Below are 17,156 nucleotides of genomic sequence, written 5' to 3'. Positions count from 1 at the left end.
AATACCCAGCTTGTACTCAAAGTTGACATTTTATTGATTTAAAATTGACAGATGGTCCGAATCATACTGTTTGTGTAACCCCCCCCCATCTGTGTCACTTTTAATTTTAATATTTAGAATGCATTTTGTTAAAATTAACTAACCCATTAATTGGAAAAAGAAATGTTACCCCAGTTAGCTTATAAAGGTGTACAATCCCCCTCGCCCAAACTCAGTAGTCCATAAATGTATTGCAAAAATACTAGATTCTCAACTCCAAGTTCATTGCAAAGCACTGTCTTACATTGTGTAAAGTCTGTACTTTTCTGAAATGTTAAAATAAAACAAAGGGAAAGGAATGCCAACTTGTGTTAATTCTCTTGGAGCCTAATCAACTTTTCTTTGTTCTTGGATTGTTGTGGTTGAAGATGCTTATCCCACGCGATCGCACGCCCACGGCCTCCACGGTCACTCCTGGCTGCTGCATCACTTTGTCGAGGGTTGTCTTCTTAATGGCAGCTGGTGAAATTCTCTCTTGGTCTGCCAAGAACTGTAGTTCCCTTTTGAGGGAAAAAAACCCCACAAGTGCAGGCAAGTAAAATCTTGCACAAATACCAGATAACCCGCATGGCATTGGTAACGTAGCCATTTTGCTGCGGTTACCTGGTTCGAATACAGGAGGCCTCAACGGCGTTGATGAGGAGGCTGCGGAAGCCGCCGCTTTCCATGACGTGGAGGGCGTGGATGGTGGCGCCCCCCGGTGAGCACACGTTGTCCTTGAGCTGCCCGGGGTGCTGTTCTGAGTCCAGTAACATCCGAGCGGCGCCCTGCCAAAGACACAAAAAGAGTTAGATTAAGGGAGAGGCATTTATTTTGAAGAATGAAGACAGTGGCCATTCATAGGCTAGTATAAGAGGATTGCTCTTTATACAAATGACTTAGAGGTGCTTCGAAACGGCTTATATGGTACATGTCTTCATGGCATTTTTATCAATGCATGATAACACGGAAGGTCCAAGGTTCATACCAGCAGGGCGTGAGCGCCGAGACGTACAGCGAGTCTCCTGGGCAGGCCCATCTTCACGCCGCCGTCAGCAAGGGCCTCCACGGCAGTGAAAGCCTGCAAGACCGCCATGGGTATATCCAGGTCAACTATTTGAGGTCTAGTCCATTCACACACATCTTACAAATGCATCGATCTACCCATTCACATACAAGCAATGTAAAAATTATTAAGTAAGCGACTCACGTAAGCAGGTCCGCTTCCACTCAGGCCTGTAACCGCATCAATGAGGTCCTCCTCCACCTCTGTGCAGTACCCCACGCTGGCCATGAGCTGCTCTAGCAGCTTTCCATCCTCCACCTCTGCATGGGTACCCGTGGCGTACACAGTAGCTCCTTCACGCACAACCACTGGCGTGTTGGTCATGCAACGCATTACCTTCGGAGCGGCATGATACTGCAGCAGCTTCTGCAAAAGCATACACTGGTTACAAAACTGCGAGTGGCTGACAACAAATCCAGGGGGTACACCTGTCAGCTGTGAAAGGCATCGGCTCATCTGCCACCTCAATAAGGAAAAGCGCTACAGGAAATGGATGATTGTCTCGCCTTCTCGATGGAGCTGATGGTGACACCAGCAGCGCAGGAAACAATAAGGTGGCGAGGTTCGATGCTTGGTCCAATCTCGTCCAACACAAATGGAATGATGTGGGGCTTCACTGCCAGGAAGAGGACGTCGCTCTTGGTCACCGTCTCTTTGTTGCTTGTCGTGAAATACACCCCTAGTTTCTGCACGTATATTGTCACTGACTTGCTAACCACATTAAGAAGAAGGCTTGTATTTTTAAAAGTCGAACCCACCCGGAGTCCTTGGACAGTAGGGAGATCTGTTTCCGGAGAGCTGGCTGTGATTCTGTGGGCGGCGATGACCCCTGAAGATGTCCATTGATCAGATCACAAATTGATCAAGTACATGAAGGAGGGAATGAATGTTGGAAGTCAAACATACCTGCTGCTGTGAAGCCTCGCACCAGTGCGTGAGCCACCTGGCCTGCTCCTATAAAGCCCACACTCATCTTACCTGCCAAATGAACACCAAGGATACTTGATCTTAGAATATTTCGACCAACAATAGTACAGCATTGGTGAAAATTAGAGGCTGGTCACCCATGACAGCGACAGAAACACTATGAGGGAAGTTGCGACATCATTGTAAACAAGACAATAATAAAGTTTCGACCAAAGTGAAACTTAGCTTTTAAAACATTGACGCTATCTGCACCGAAGTACATTATAATAAAGAGAGAAACTTACAGATATAAAGCAGAATAACTCCGAGAAAGAACTTGTTTCAACGTTGCTCTCGCCCGCCTTGTCAATTATACCTGGGGGGCGTATTATTTGACAGACGGATGCTGGAACCAATGACCGCGCAAGGCTTCTCCACGTGTGACGTAATCAACCAATGGCACTGTCGGAAATGACAAATAGAGGGCGGATTCTTTTCAAGGCAGAACCAGTTGCATCAGTTTGTGCCGCGGGGAGAAATACGAGCAGCAGATGTCAAGCATATGGCGAAATGCTAACATCTGCTGGTGGAATGTGGAACAACCGCATTGCGGGAACTGGCCTCCTTGGCGAATGTGTAAGGCAGGGGTCCCCAAACTTTTTCCTGTGAGGGCCACATAACCTTTCCCTTCTCTGATGGCGGGCCGGTGGCAGTTTGTAACAGAAAAAGTGTGCCGATCGTAGGGGAGCTTAAAAAAATTATTGTTTTCCAGAAAGCCACACATAACCAAATAACGGTTATTTAATAACCCTTTCCAGGTTCTTTACAGAAAAAAAGTCAGGAAACAAATAATAACACTATTAATGAAATAAATAATAACTAAACCCTCTCTGAGTTCTTCACAGAAAAAACAGGAAATAAATAACTAAATAACTCTCTCTGGGTTCTTCATAGAAAAAAAAACATGGAACATTAACTTTCTGTTGTGCCATGCACAATCTTAACAGATAAAAGTTCAGCTCAGTTGTCAGAGCAGAACCTCTCTGACACATATGAGCAGTCTCTTAAAGTTCTTGTGTTCCTTCCTTATAATCCTTTTGTAGGTTCCAGTAGGCTTGTAGACACTGCTGTCTTTTTTGTTAAAGTTTGATAGTGCGTCATAGTCTGGAGTAAAATTTGTTGTGGCAATTCTTAGGCGAGATCCGAGGTGTTGGTCCGTTTACCTCGATCTGTGACGGGTAGATGTTGACGTTCATGTGGCTGAACGTCACGTCGCGTACGTCGAGCCAAATTGGCAACTCTTTTAAACGCTCGGCACTGCTTTACTTGGGCGACATTTTAACGGAAGGATTCCAGGGGAAGGTTTGTGGGTGGCTTTAGCGCAAAACTGCATCTGAAAGCTCAGCGCGCAAATTACAAGAATGCTGTCGTCACAGCCCACGCTCTAAATTCGGGACTGATACAAATAGAGCGCGAGTGCGCCATGTCCGTACACGCACTTGTGAGTGTGCACCGAGCTTTCTGACACGGCTTCCGGTAGTAAATGCGCAGGCGAGCGCTTCCCCATCTACTGGGGAAACGCAGTCATTGCAGGCAAAATGACCAAAAAAAAAAATTTAATAATACAATTTGTTCAGGGTTGGCGGGCCAGATTAAACGGTCCCGCGGGCCGTATCCGGCCCGCGGGCCGTAGTTTGGTGACCCCTGTATGAGATGTATGAGATTAATACATATAATGCTCAATGTTGGGTGGGAGTATCTACAAGGTCCTGATGGTCTGTTTCAAAACAGATTTCTAGATGCCCCTTTTTGTTTTTAAAGTATATCCACAAAAACTATTCTGTCTTTCAGCCATCAAAGCGACCGTGCTTAGTGAGAAGTTGTTGTTTTTTAAGTCTGAGAAGTTTTTATGAGTGGTGGTACTACCACCACTATAAAAAGTATAACATCCGAGATATTGAGGTAAGACTTCATGCGTGCAAATTGAACACAAGTCAGATGCATTTGGTTTTTTCAGCTGTTCAAGGACCCCAACGAGGATTTTGATTCAATTTACACGGCAGCTGACTCGGCGGCATGTGGCATCAATCTGCTCAATACTTGCATCAAGAGAAGCCTGGCACAAGAGGCTCTCCTAATTTGACAAAATACAAACAGAAAAAACTGTATTTTTACATCTGGTGACAATACTGCACTTTTGGCGGACATTTTTCATGTACACATGTTCACTGAGCTAACTTCAGCAAAGTGTTATTGGACACTCGAGGAGGACAAAAGAGCTTGTGAATGCATTGCAATGGCATGTCCAGAGTGATGACTTTTAATGTCGGAGCAAAGACTGGATAGTATGTGCTGGAGGAGAACTAAACAGTCAAATAAATGGTCTTTTTGTGCAGTACATTCATTCTCAACGGAAGACAGAGCGGAGATCTTCCGTCATTGCTACGAGATGCCAAGCTGCTGCTGCTTTATGGTGAAAGGCTGCGTCGGGCATGACGACAGCAGCGATGGGGAGAGTGACTGTCGCTTCCGTGTTGAGTGACAGGATACACGGCACGGAACTGTGTTCCTTCTTTCCATTTTCAAACAGCAATCATAAAATGAATGAGTGGCTGACTGTTTTTTTTTTTTTTTTAAATGTGATATTTTTGTAGTGATTAAAATGATCACCACCTTCCTAAAATAAGGGCTGAAGTTACCTTAAACAACCTCTGAAATTCCACGAAAATGATTAATAAATAAATTTACAGAAATTTAGAATTTGTTTGAGTTTTTGTGTTCTGCGAACAATGAATGGAAAAAAAAACTTCAGTCATTACTTTAGAAAGGTGGTGCTATACAGCCAGTCAAAAATGCCAGTCAGCAGAAATTTGAAATTCACATTTTTCCTACAAATAAATGGTCAACGCAATAATCTTCATATTTGTGAGTTATGAAATGAGACGAAAATGTCCAGAAAAGGATGATTTGGCAGCGGTCTCTTCATTTTTTCCAGAGTTGAAAACAGGCCGGACTTCATTTTTGTACTGACAACTGAATCTCGAACAAACGCGGAACAGTTTTAGATGAACTCCAGGCCTTCGTACTTGACGTCCCCGATCTTAGTCTCAGGGAGGAGAATGCGTCCGTCCAGGGTGAACGCCACGATATACGTGGCGATCTTGCCTGCGTCTTCCTCCGACTTGAGCGCCAGGATGATCTGGTCGTCCGTGTTGGGCACAAACTTGAACGAGGAGAAGCCGTGCGTGATGTCCAGCGGGCCCACCCGGCTCACCGTCACGTCGGTGAAGTCCGGCGAGCAGCTCAGCACCAGGTTGGTGCCACGCCGCTCGTCCGCAGTCTCCTCGTAGCGCTCGGTGCTTGCGCGGCGCGGCAGGAAGAACCAGCGCTGTAGCGTGTCGCTCCACGCTGCCGACTCGTGAATGAGGTAACCTGCGGAGAAGTGTTGATCATGAATATTATTTCCCAATTATTGTTTTTAAAAATGTATATCATATTATAATGATAATAAAATGACAATTCTTTCCCCTTCCTTTTGCAATTTCTGACCTGGAGGTTGGATTCCCGCGGCCGCCTTGAGTGACTTGTACACGGGGACCCAGTTTTTGTGCTCGACGTCCCCGCGGAAGCCGACGACCTTGACCCACTCTGGATTGTCGTTGACGAACTCGCCCGAAGTGGTGGTCCATTCCTTGCCCAGGCCTCCCACGTACAGGTGCTCGTCCTTCACCGCCAGCCACTCGGCTTTGAAACCTACCGGAGAGAATGGACGTTAACATTCTGCAAAAAAAGTGTAAGTGTAATCAATAAATCCAGAATTTCAATCTTGCTGATGTGTTATTTTATGAAGATTTTTTTCATTTTTTTAATAAGCTTTTGATTAATCAGTCATTGGCATAATATGGTGCCAGATGTCAGAAGAAATATCAAATATGGGCCTTATTAGAAATGAATGACAATAAAAGCCAACACAGGGGGAGGCGTGGTAGGTTGACTATCGCCTCGTGGAAAAATCGGAAATAATGGCGCCCGATAGCGACAGACAACCACTCGCACTGACGTTCAATTCACAGCTGCTAAAATACAACCTTTGGCCACGCTGCCATCGCCATCCGTCAAGATAACCCAGGGCACGGCCTTGGCGCCGTCGATGTGGTAGACCACGCCCGTCCTGTCATCCACGCTGTACAGCTTCCCGTTGAACGCCACCAGCTCCGACAACTCCATGCCCCGCCCCTTCTCGGCCAGGTGGCTCTGCAGCAGCGTTTTTTCTGCATCCCAGTCCACCGACACGCTGTCGCCGCTCTGCGACACCAGCAGGTGCCCACGCCGCATGTAGCTGAACCACGTCAGTGCATTCTCCTCACGAGAGTTCGTGTCCAGGTCGGCGATGACGGCGATGCGGTAGCGCGTGCCATGCGGCGTGCGCTCGGCCGGGCTCAGCGGGTAGGTGTCGTTGTAGCCACTGGCCCCCCGTGGCGGGTCCAGGAGCTCTGCCCTGCGGCCGTCGGCGTAGACGCGGGGTTGCAGGCCAGCGTTCAAGTGCATGAAGAGCAGCAGCACGGCGACCAGCGAGACGGCCGCCGCCACGATGGGCCGCCATTTGAGGCGGAAGCGAGGGTCGTTGCCGTTGGCCATGGTGGCCAGCATGGGCAGACCCCCCACAGAGATGCGCAAGCCGTTCATGGGCTCATTCTGCTCCACTCTGGCGTAGGCTGCGGTTGCAGTCATAGAGGCCGGAGGCCGGGAGCGACCTGAAAACAACAAGGTCAAGTAAGTGTCAGCCTGCTATATTGTAACTAAACTTGTTTTAATGTGCCCATTGATTCAGGCGAATATTGGCGCAGGATCAACATTCTTGTCAGAACTTTTGCAACTAGTTAGGCGAGTGAATATTAAACAAAACTATTGTTTGAAGCTGAACGTTCAACCAAATTCTACTTGCTTTGACAGTCAGCTCAGGGTCAACACTGACAGCGTTTACCTACGGAGGCCGCCCAAGGGGCTCAGACGAGAAACAACATTTTCATGGCGCAATAGTCATCGTAATCCAAACCGACCTCCCCCAGGGCTGACAGGTGGGTTGAACCAATCTTCAGTTACTGACCTGGCTAATAAAGCATCTACTCACACTCTGGATACTTTGTTTTAAGAAAAAAAGGACACACCCTTGCATTATGGTGCCACGCTTACATCAGCACTTAAGACAAGTTAAACAGGAAGAACAAGCTCAACTGGCAAGTGACTTACTTCATTTGAATTATTATGAGAACTTTGGCAAAGCAAAAGCAAGTCCCACCTTAATTTGAGACATACTTCCTCTGTATCGACTTCTTTCGACACTGAGTGTTGCAACCTCTACCCGTGGCAGTCAAAGAGCCTTTGACGGCAAGGGGGGCCCCTCGGCCTAACGGCGGTCCATAAGGACCCCCGTGAAAAGCGCCTCTGTGCTGCTACAAAGGGGCTTACCTGTCCGTCTCCTCCGAGCGGACCGTCGTTCAGCCTGCATTGGCTTCTCCTGCTAGTGCCATGCTGTTGAACTTTAACTACACTTAAAGGATCATGTCCCGGTCCAAAGGTGCGAGGGGGGAGTGAGGGCAAACTTTGCACACTACTTACGCATCATGAAAACCTATATTATTAACCTGCTTGTGAATGGGCAGCCAGAACAGTCAACATCATGAGATACATGAGTAAATTGTCAAGATCACTTTAGGGAATAAAACTTTTGCCTCGTCTCAGATTAACACCTATTATATTAAATATATGTTGTTTGTGATGAAGGTACTTGGCCAGTGGATTTACTTTTTTTTTTTTTAATGGGTTCGACCTTTTTCTTTATTTTAGCATAATACAAAGCGAGTTCAGGTAGTCGTCAAACATTTAACAGCCGCTCACATCAAAAGGGAGCATCCGGGTAGTTAGCTACAATGCTAATTCCCCCCCCCCAAACCGACACACCGAGAGCCAAGGAGGCTAATAAAGATGTCGTTTGGCACTCACCTCTCACTCGCACCGTCAGGTCGCCGTCCACCTACACTCGGAGCTCTGGGGTCATCATTTTCGACGTTTGTTTATTTTAGTTTTCTCTACACCTCCGACTGATACACCACCTCAGATTTTCACAACTTCCTGGTTAAGGCTGATGACGTCATCTAGCGTTGCCTTGACATGGGACGAATACGCTGCCTTCAGGTGCACTCGGAAATAGATGTTTTCAGAAACAACACACCCCCAAAGTCACAAATGTCCATTTTCAAACGTAAAAAAACGTGTTTCCAGTTTTTATTTATTAATTTTTCAAATTTAAAAACAAATATATTTTACAGTTTATATTTTCCACAAGATTTCACCTTGCAGATCTCCACCACCAGTTCAATATTTGCCCAAGGAGCAGACGTCTACACTGAATCCCGTTAGATAAGGTTATAAATGAGAGTCCAAAAGGTTAGGAACAAACTTTTTTTGTTTTATTTCATTATTTGGCAAAGAGAATACTGCGTGAGGCACTTGAGTTTGCATTTTCTCCAGTGCAAAACCTGTCGTAAAGAAGCAAAAAAGATGGTCATGTGATAATGTGCTACTCATGTGATTGTCCTGTGCCTGGCAAGATGAACTGCTGCCATTTAATTGTGACCTACGTGTAGAAAAAAAATAAAAGTACATGAACACAAGTAACAAATCAATGTGTGGGGAATAATGATCCTATTTCACTCTAGTGGGTGAAAATGATTGTCTCTTTCAAATAAATAATAATTCATAATTCTACGCTAGCAACATATAGTGACAGGCCGAAACAATTGTTGGGAAGTCACTCTGCTGCATTATGTCACCTCAAGATTGGAAGCCTGAATGTGTTTAAAGTGAATACAATTTTAAGTGTAAGTGACAATGCACACATGAGAAAGCGCTTTTCTTTAAAAAGAAAGTTATAGTGAAGGGGGAAGTAGAAAGACATGAAGGTTCATTGCAGGCAGACTCATTTCTGCATATTACTCTCCTCCTGGCACTAATACCTTAAAAAAAAATAAGACTTCGGGGAAAATGTAACCAAGGTTTGGAAACTCTGCTTTAAAGCCCCCCCCCCCAAAAAATACTCTCGAAGCTTTTACATTGAAATAATATTAAAATATTGATAGATTGAATAATACACAGTGCACAAAAGCCATTCTTAAGTGATTATTAAATTAAAAGAAACCATGACAGTAGTTTTTTTTCTTCTAAGGAGACATTTTTGTGATATTTTCCTAACTTCTCCTGTGATGCTGCGATACATTTGGGCTTCAAGTGGTTTTGGTACAAAGACAAGAAAGCAGCGAGGCTCTCCTTTTCCCTCCCAGAGAAGCAAGTCATTAAAAAACAGAATCATTTGACACAATAATGAACATGTGCATGTCCGACTGAGAGAAAAGAGGAGGGCAGGGACGTGTCTTACGTGGGAATTTGGCAAAGATAAACGCCCTCTAACACTTTCAGTAAGTCGGTGGTTGGTACTCTCCAGGAGACTCCTGGTTCTGGGAGAACGGGGACTGCTGGTAGCCCGAGGGTCCGCCACCGCTGGTGGCATAAGGAGCTGGGGGGTACGATGGGTCAACGGCGGGGTCCGTGTACTGCTGGTTTAAGTCGCTCAAGCCTTGGCGATACCTCTCGTAGGCGAAGTAGGACAGCAGAGCCTACAGAGACAAAGTAGAGTTGCTTCTTACGGTCGGGCTTGTATCATAACGTCAGCCGACCAACACGAGGCTCACCCAGGAGAGAAAGGAGAAGAAAGAGAAGGCCACAACGGCGCGAGCGGCATCAGCCGGCACGGCAATGCTGGTGGTCCACGACCACTGGTTGGCCAGGACGCAGAAGCAGATGAACCACAGGAACGTCCAAGCCGCTGCAACATCACAATAGATTTGAAAATAGATTTTCTTTCTTCCCTTACAATATTGTGCTTCATAAAACAAATTCACTTTAAATTAACACTATTTTGCATTAACATTGCAATTCTACCATTTGGCTTTGACATGATAAGTGTTTCTGCTGGCACATTTTATTCGCTGTGGAAATTTGGCTGAGGAACTCAGTAGTGGGGGCGGTTATTGTTAATTACTACCGTTTTGCAACAGAACAAAGCGGTGATAAACTAAAGATTTTTCAAGTTGTTTGATTTCACTCAATGTGTTGACGCAACTATTTTCACATTCAGTCAGTTCTTCAGTAACTGAACATATATAAGACATCCTCTCACCTGAGAAGACCAAATCACTGATGATGATGTACTTCCTCTCCTTGGCGTTACTGATCTGCGGGAAGTAGGCGTCCAGGACAAGGAAGGCCATGCACGCTAAAAAGGCCAGCACGCCAATGCCCACACCGTAGCTGCATGCGCTCTCCCTCTGGTTGAATATGCACTTGGGCTCCGGCTCCACGGAGGAGTTGACATAACCCTCCGCCGTGATGGTAGCGAACACCACTATGGCAAAGGCCTAGCGGAAAAAGTGAATTGTGATATAAAGAGTAAAGTCTTGAATCTAAATCAAAAGACAATGTTACGAATATATTAAGAAAAGTTGAAATGTCATGACAATTGAGTTACCATATTACAACAATTTAAGTCAGAATGGTACAAGTCAATAATTAACACCTTCCATGCAGATAGAAAATAGAATTTACATTTTATTTAATTATACAACTAGTTTTAGGCGTAGTTTAAAAAAGTTTGAATGTTCTAAGAATAATTTCTAAACATTATCCGAACAAAGTTATATTGTTATGCTAGTAACATTTGGTAACATTTGGGGGGGGGGGATACGAAATAACGTCGGAATACTCAATAATAATAATAATAATAATAATAATAATAATAATAATAATAATAATAATAATAATAATAATAATAATCAAAGAAAAAGAAAAATGTTGAGTCGAACCACGCCACCACCACTTAATGTAACAAAGTATAATATTGTTAATAGGAACGAAAACACCTATACTAACATTTTGAGCCCCACTTCCGGGATTGTGAGCGAGCATTGAAAAGCATTTCAGATGCTACATGCTGTCAAAAACAAACAACAAGTCACTGACGCAATGACGTGACACAGCACAAGATATGCTAACTACAGATTTAGCGAACCTCTTCCTCTGACTAATAGTTGGTGTTTTAATTTTGACCTACAACAAACCGAGTCATCAACGTGTCTAACTTATTGCAATTAGTCAAAAAGTTTGCGATCGGCTGTAGCAGCTGTCGTCAGCTAACCAAGCTAACTAACGAACGTTTCCGTTCCTTCACTCACCCAACTCAGAAATCGCAGAATCGTTTGAGGCTTTTTCATAAAACCCTCGAAGTCGAACGTGCCACCGGCCAGCGGGGCTCCATAAACGTTGCTTTGCATATCTTTTGTATTTTTTAAATTGCTAACAAAAACGACAAAAAAGTTGGAAAAGTAAGCCGGAAAAACTTTCGGTTTAGGACGTTAAACTGCTTCCTGAAAACTTTAGTAAACCCGGCCCTTTCTTTGAGACGTTCAAAGACCCTCGGAAACACGACAACAATAGCTTCATACGGAGCCCTTATTGATGACGTATATACCCCTGTCCAATCAAATCGCTGAGCGCCAAGTTCCTCTCAGACGTCAACAACATGGCGGAAAGAGACAATGAAGTTACGTTTAAGAAGGTAACAGTTGTCGTATTATTTTGCTCAGCATGATTTTTTTAAACTTGTTAATAAGTGGCAATACTATAAACTGATGTCACAGCGTTTCATGGAGTGGCAGTCGGTTTTACTGCACCGCTTATCATTTTAACGTTAAAAGAGATGTCTAAACGTGACGTGAGTGTATATGTGCCAACGCCGAATGAACAGGATGTAAATATTATTAATATATGAAACGATTTGCTTGCATTATGAGCTAACCGTTGATGCAGTACACCGATAGAGTGGTAACTTCTTATTTTCGTATGGCGTCTGGTAGTTAATGACGTATTCGTCCACAAGAGGGGGCTATGGATACTGTAGATAGGTTTGTAAAACATTACTGTACAGTGAGTGAGATAAACGCCATTTTTACATAATATTACTTTCCCCCAATTTTCCCTGCTTCACCCACAGGAGACGGTGGCCAAACTTCTGTCCAGCTTCTTCAAGGAAGACAAAACTAGATGTAAGTAAAATATTAGTGCTGGCTGTTTTTTTTTAAAAGTGCTTTTAATTCCTTAGCTCATCTTTTCAGTTTTTTTCTTTAAACTTATATTGCAGTAAGCCAAGAGGCCACACTGCTTATGGCGGAGATGCTGAAAATATTTGTCGAAGGTAAAGGTTGCCATTACACAAATAATACGACTTAAGAATAGATGATGACATATTCATGTTTTTGGGATTGTCAGAGGCAGCCGTGCGTTCTCAGAAACAAGCCGAATGTGATGACTGCGACCGAGTGGACATCGAGCACTTTGAGAAGATCCTGCCTCAGCTGGTGTGTAGCCTCAAGCATTTTGCACTAACTGCCATACACTTTCCCTTGTTTTTTTCCTTTTCAGCTGCTGGATTTCTAGCTGCCACAAGATGGTGCCAGAGTGTTTCATGACTGATACACCTCCCCCAACCACACATAATTCTGTCATTTTGCCCCCCCCTTCCAAAAGTGCAATTAAATAGCTCCTTCCTAGCTTCTTTTTATTTTGAGCAATGTGCATGATGAAAAAAAAAACAAGGCACAGCGCCCCACCACCTGTGCTCCCCCGCGCAACAACAGGTGCTCCCAGCATGCTCGGCGGGCGCCCCGCATCAAAGCCTCCCACAGCAGTTGGAAGCAATTAGAGTAATAAGGGGAGCAGCCAGTCTCTTAGATGATGACAAGTGCCAGGAACCAGAAAAAAGAAAAAGAAGTACCCCCTCCGGCCACTTTGAAGTTCCCTTTTGCTGTCCTGCGATGTTTAGTTAGAGGTGGAGGGAAGGCCAAAGGGGAGCTCTGGCGCTGGGGGAAAGTTGAACGAGCGAGTGCGCTTTGGCCAAACGTGACCAGAGAGGACCACACGCATTGACTTTCTGTTTAAAGGGGAACATAACAAAACACGGTGGAACACGCTCCAAAGATGTGCGGGGTGTCATTGCGAAGGTAAATAAACACTAAACAAAAAAGATTGACGCTGTTCCTTCTTTCATCCAAGTGGAAATTCTCCTAATGATTTTTTTCCTTCATTGTGAGTCAGCGAAACACCTCACGCTATTTATTCGTGTGACTCACGAGCTTGGGAGTCCATCTGGAAGAGAGTCGGAGGGAAAGGGGGGGCAAAAGGTGGAATTCCACACGCATACATTCACAATCTCCCTGCACACACCGCCAATTTTTCCGTCACTAATTTGTCGGGTTAATAACGGCTGACGCTCTCAGTGAGCCGGCGAGACTCGCGAAGTGTGTCGCTTACGGCGCGGGCTAACCCGCTGCGAAAGCAGTTTGAGTCAGTGAGAGGGGGAGCGGGGTGGGGCGCCCAGTCACGACTTCGAACTTTTCTTGATGGCGATATTAAATGCAAGGGAGTGTCCACAGCGCGGGCCAGATTTGACGTTTTCTTGGAGAGAGGAAGATTTGACGAGAGATGACGATTCTCTTCTGGCGGACCGCACTGCTTTTGCATAGATACAACACCATCGGGATGTCATCCTTGACTCACAGCTCTGTGATTGACATGCGATAAAAGGCATTCATTATGGTATGGAAAATGTCCGTTTTAATGCTGTGTGTGTGTATACAAATAGTTGTCTGAGGTGCCTAATGAATATTCCTACCCAAGTGAAAAAATAGTCTGGTTTTAAGTATACGGTGCTCGGGGGGCCACTGTCTTAACCACAAGATCATCGTGCTGACTTTGTTGATTACATGAAGACAGTTGGGGTATTGAAATCAAGTATATTGTTTTTTTCTACACCAACTAAACCAACAGTATGCAGGCGTAGTGTGTGTATTCACTCTTTCAACGCAATTGCGGCCCTAACATACCACAAGATGGCGCCAATGCCTTGTGTAGTAAAAAAGTAGTACCTTTGCGCCCTCTAGTGCTTTCCAGGTGCTAAGGAAGAATATTAAAATGAGGGGAGAGCAGATTGTAAACTTTAGCATCATTTTGTGGCACCTGGCTTGAATATTCCTGAAACTGATTTCAAAATAGTTCCTTTAAAAGTAGCTAAATGGCTCGCATCTATGTCTCATAGTCAAGAGACAATATTTCCTTGACACCAATTGCTACTCGGCGCTTTGGCCCCACACTTCCATCACTTCAACTGCTTGTGTGTGTGCGTGCTGCGGGGTGCTGCGATGCATTAGCGCCGGGCAGATGACTGAGAACCCCCCCCCCCCCCCCCATACCACCACCACGGGGCGCATTCCACAACAGTCGCCTGCCTGAGAGCTCGCGTGCTTGGAGAGAATGCGCATCCGGGCGCCTTCACATGTACACCAGGGACGCCACCCGGAGGCCTCCGGGGCCCCCTCGGAGGGGTCTTGAGCTTGCTGAACAGAACATACCTGGCAGTTCCATCAATGCTAACTGCTTGTGGCGCTTGGCTGTTAGTCGGAGGCGGGAGATGGTGCGGCGCTGTGCTCGCCGTGGGGGGGCGGAAAAGGATTCTTCCGGAACCGGCGAGGCGGATGATCGGGTCAGGGCCCCTCGACATGCCGCTGGAATAGAGGACAGGGATGCACAATTAGGCCTCGGGGCCGGTTTATTTTTGGAGCCGTCGCCGCTATTCGCCCACCCTTCCTCGGAGTGGTGGCACAATAACACAGTAATCTCCTTACGTAACCGGACAAACTCCCCAAAATAAAGCGCTAAAAATATCAAAGGAGTGGAGGTGACGTCAAAAGGCTTCAAACTTTGGGCCAGAGGGGTCAGCGGTGCACTATTTTTAGGCCACCGGTCACAAGTGGCAGTCTAAATAAAAACGAGGAACCCGAGGCGTGAACCCGAGAGTCACGACGAAAGAGAGCACCTTTAACGAGGTTTGGAAAAGAGCCAGGAATGACCATTAGCCGGCTGCAGGTGGCACGGTGTGAAGTCCACCTGGATCAGGAACGTGTGAAGCCCTCACAGGCAACAACGGGCCTAATCTAAGCAAGAATCAAAGGAAACAAAGGTGATTACTTTTCAGTACAAATTGAGATTATTGGGCGCTGTCACAAATTAGAGTGTCAAGTGTTGAGAGTCGCAAAGGCAAACAAAGTCGTGTGGAGTTTGTTCTTGGCAACGTGTTGACTGTCTGTCCTCACAGCGGTGGCAGGGGGTCGTCGCCGGAACTCTAAATTAGCCCCGGTGTGTCAACAGGACAGCTTTCAAGCGGGAGAGGTCAGGATGTGAGGGTTCAGAGGTCAGGATGCAGTCTTGGTCCTTGTCTTTTAACTGCTTCCTGTCGGCCGTCTTGTGCTAATCATTCATGCAGGCAGACCTTTTTTTTTTTTTTTTTTGGCTTTTCCCTTTTGGTGGAACTCTAAATTTGACTATTTTGCTGAGTCATGTTGAAATATGTCAGGCGGGTAGCGACTGCTGAATTGACAATGGCGGCGAGTTTTGTGCTCTTGTACACACTTTGAAGGTGCACCTGTTTCTCCACGTGTCACCCTGGCTAAGACAAAGTGTCGCTGGACGTAAGGTGACACCATCAGGGTCAGTGCATGCTGTTTCTTTGAGGGGTGGGAAAGTACACAATTTCTCCCAAAACACATTTTAAAATATAAAATTCATGTTGTACATTTTATGAACGTGGATTTGAAAGCAAAACAAAAAAATATTCGGGAGAAACACTTGAACTCGTGACAAACTGCCTCACTTGGGGCTAGTGTTTTGGTTAGCAACAAAAAAAATTCATTCATAGATATTCTTTTGTGACGATGGATGACGCAACCCGACTCGACGGGTCAATCTCTTCACCTGTGACTCCACCAAAGCTCACACAGGACCGGACTTTTATCCTTTATGACTCCTCTCCCTCTTTTTCCGTTGGCCTTCTCATCTAAAGATTTTAGCCTCATGGGATGTCTGGGAATTCGTTTCTGTCCATCGAAAAAAACCACAGATGTGAAGGGTGCGGCTGCAGCTCATCCCAAAGGTGTTTTGATGAGATCAAGTGCTTTAATACTGGCAGCCTTCTCAACAGTCTTCTCAAACATGACGTTCATTCATAACCTCATTCTATTTTTTGTTTCAGGAATTTGCTTGACTTATTCAAGATAGCAATAGACAGAGCTCTGGCCCTCGATGACATCACCAGTTTGCTGCCCTCTGATTGGTCGATGGGAGTAATATTTGTTACAGCAAACTTCAACCAGTAAAACTGTTAAAACACGTCTGAGTACAATCTTCTTTAAAACATTTTTTTGTGTGTGTCCTGTTTAAGCAGGCCACTGGAACAGGAACCTCCTCCCTGAGCCACGGCGTCATAAGTCAGGAGTGCGCAGAAACAGGATGTCAAGTGTTCCAGATCAAGCGTATTGTCCACATCTGGCTGAACCTTCCCAAATAAAACGCGCGGCAAGCTTTCATTTGATAGTTCCGATGACAAAATGTGGCGAACGAGGAAACCACAAACAATCACAAGAAGAATGTTTTTACTGATGCGAGTTGAACGCCGCCAAGTTCGTTATTAACATAGCGTGCTGCCATCCCGGCTGCCCCCCCTGCTTTTAAGTGGAAACACATCTTCTGCAATTAGTTCTCCTTCTCAACCCATTGTTTGGTGGCCGCTAAATTCCACAATCTACCATTTGATCCCGTCACTTATTATTATTTTTTTTTTCAAAATAAGCAAGCTGAGAGGTTATTAATACCATGTTGGTGATTGATTAGGTATGGAAGAGGACAAAAGACCATACAAAAATATGAGAAAAGTAAACACATCGTTAAAGTGGATTTGCTGTCGTCTCTTTTTACACTCTCTACCATACGCTTTTATTTTCTAATTCTAATTCTCATTCTAATAAATAATTCGAATTGTAAATAAAATAAAACACAGCAAACAAAGAAGACTTTCACACCTACTATTACAAAAGATAAAGAGAAGGTAAAGAATATGTGCGCTAAGAAATCAATTTCCTCGGTCTGAACTGAACTATTAATCAAATGAAATTGACATTACCATTTTCAAAGTCAAACTTTAAAATCCCCCAGATATTCTACAGTC

The 17,156-nt window shown here is 45.0% G+C and overlaps 4 protein-coding genes and 1 long non-coding RNA gene across 7 annotated transcripts; 2 read left to right on the top strand and 3 right to left on the bottom strand.

Annotated features, from left to right (window-relative positions):
- Positions 1-16: 16 nt before the first annotated feature.
- Positions 17-2,443, bottom strand: pycr1a (pyrroline-5-carboxylate reductase 1a). 2 transcript variants are annotated; one of them, XM_061303443.1, is made up of 8 exons: positions 2,296-2,441; positions 1,991-2,062; positions 1,843-1,913; positions 1,591-1,770; positions 1,229-1,450; positions 1,007-1,099; positions 643-806; positions 17-539 (listed from the first exon to the last, which is right to left on the bottom strand). In XM_061303443.1, exons 2-8 carry the CDS (start codon positions 2,055-2,057, stop codon positions 371-373), a joined length of 966 nt encoding a protein of 321 aa, XP_061159427.1. In that variant the 5' UTR covers positions 2,058-2,062; positions 2,296-2,441; the 3' UTR covers positions 17-370. The 2 variants fall into 2 exon arrangements, with proteins under 2 accessions (XP_061159427.1, XP_061159426.1); XM_061303442.1 differs by having other exon boundaries at positions 1,591-1,913; positions 2,296-2,443.
- Positions 2,444-4,277: 1,834 nt separating this feature from the next.
- Positions 4,278-8,153, bottom strand: cant1a (calcium activated nucleotidase 1a). 2 transcript variants are annotated; one of them, XM_061303440.1, is made up of 4 exons: positions 7,994-8,153; positions 6,079-6,744; positions 5,540-5,743; positions 4,278-5,422 (listed from the first exon to the last, which is right to left on the bottom strand). In XM_061303440.1, the coding sequence occupies exons 2-4, from the start codon at positions 6,719-6,721 to the stop codon at positions 5,052-5,054; spliced, it is 1,218 nt and encodes a 405-aa protein (XP_061159424.1). In that variant the 5' UTR covers positions 6,722-6,744; positions 7,994-8,153; the 3' UTR covers positions 4,278-5,051. The 2 variants fall into 2 exon arrangements, with proteins under 2 accessions (XP_061159424.1, XP_061159425.1); XM_061303441.1 differs by lacking the exon at positions 7,994-8,153 and adding an exon at positions 6,975-7,288.
- A 285-nt stretch (positions 8,154-8,438) lies between these two features.
- syngr2a (synaptogyrin 2a) lies at positions 8,439-11,413 on the bottom strand. The gene is made up of 4 exons (XM_061303447.1): positions 11,278-11,413; positions 10,227-10,464; positions 9,739-9,872; positions 8,439-9,663 (listed from the first exon to the last, which is right to left on the bottom strand). The coding sequence occupies exons 1-4, from the start codon at positions 11,374-11,376 to the stop codon at positions 9,463-9,465; spliced, it is 672 nt and encodes a 223-aa protein (XP_061159431.1). The 5' UTR covers positions 11,377-11,413; the 3' UTR covers positions 8,439-9,462.
- An 80-nt stretch (positions 11,414-11,493) lies between these two features.
- Positions 11,494-12,651, top strand: cenpx (centromere protein X). The gene is made up of 5 exons (XM_061303453.1): positions 11,494-11,660; positions 12,096-12,147; positions 12,243-12,296; positions 12,371-12,459; positions 12,524-12,651. Exons 1-5 carry the CDS (start codon positions 11,625-11,627, stop codon positions 12,536-12,538), a joined length of 246 nt encoding a protein of 81 aa, XP_061159437.1. The 5' UTR covers positions 11,494-11,624; the 3' UTR covers positions 12,539-12,651.
- A 1,995-nt stretch (positions 12,652-14,646) lies between these two features.
- LOC133170482 (uncharacterized) lies at positions 14,647-16,323 on the top strand. Its single transcript, XR_009718587.1, has 2 exons — positions 14,647-15,116; positions 16,185-16,323. It is a non-coding gene; the product is annotated as an uncharacterized LOC133170482 (long non-coding RNA).
- Positions 16,324-17,156: the final 833 nt, after the last annotated feature.

This window comes from Syngnathus typhle, linkage group LG17 (genome assembly GCF_033458585.1).
Source record: "Syngnathus typhle isolate RoL2023-S1 ecotype Sweden linkage group LG17, RoL_Styp_1.0, whole genome shotgun sequence".
NCBI lineage: Eukaryota > Metazoa > Chordata > Actinopteri > Syngnathiformes > Syngnathidae > Syngnathus > Syngnathus typhle.
The sequence above is the reverse complement of the archived record's forward strand: the minus strand, read 5'-3'. Positions and strand labels throughout refer to the sequence as shown.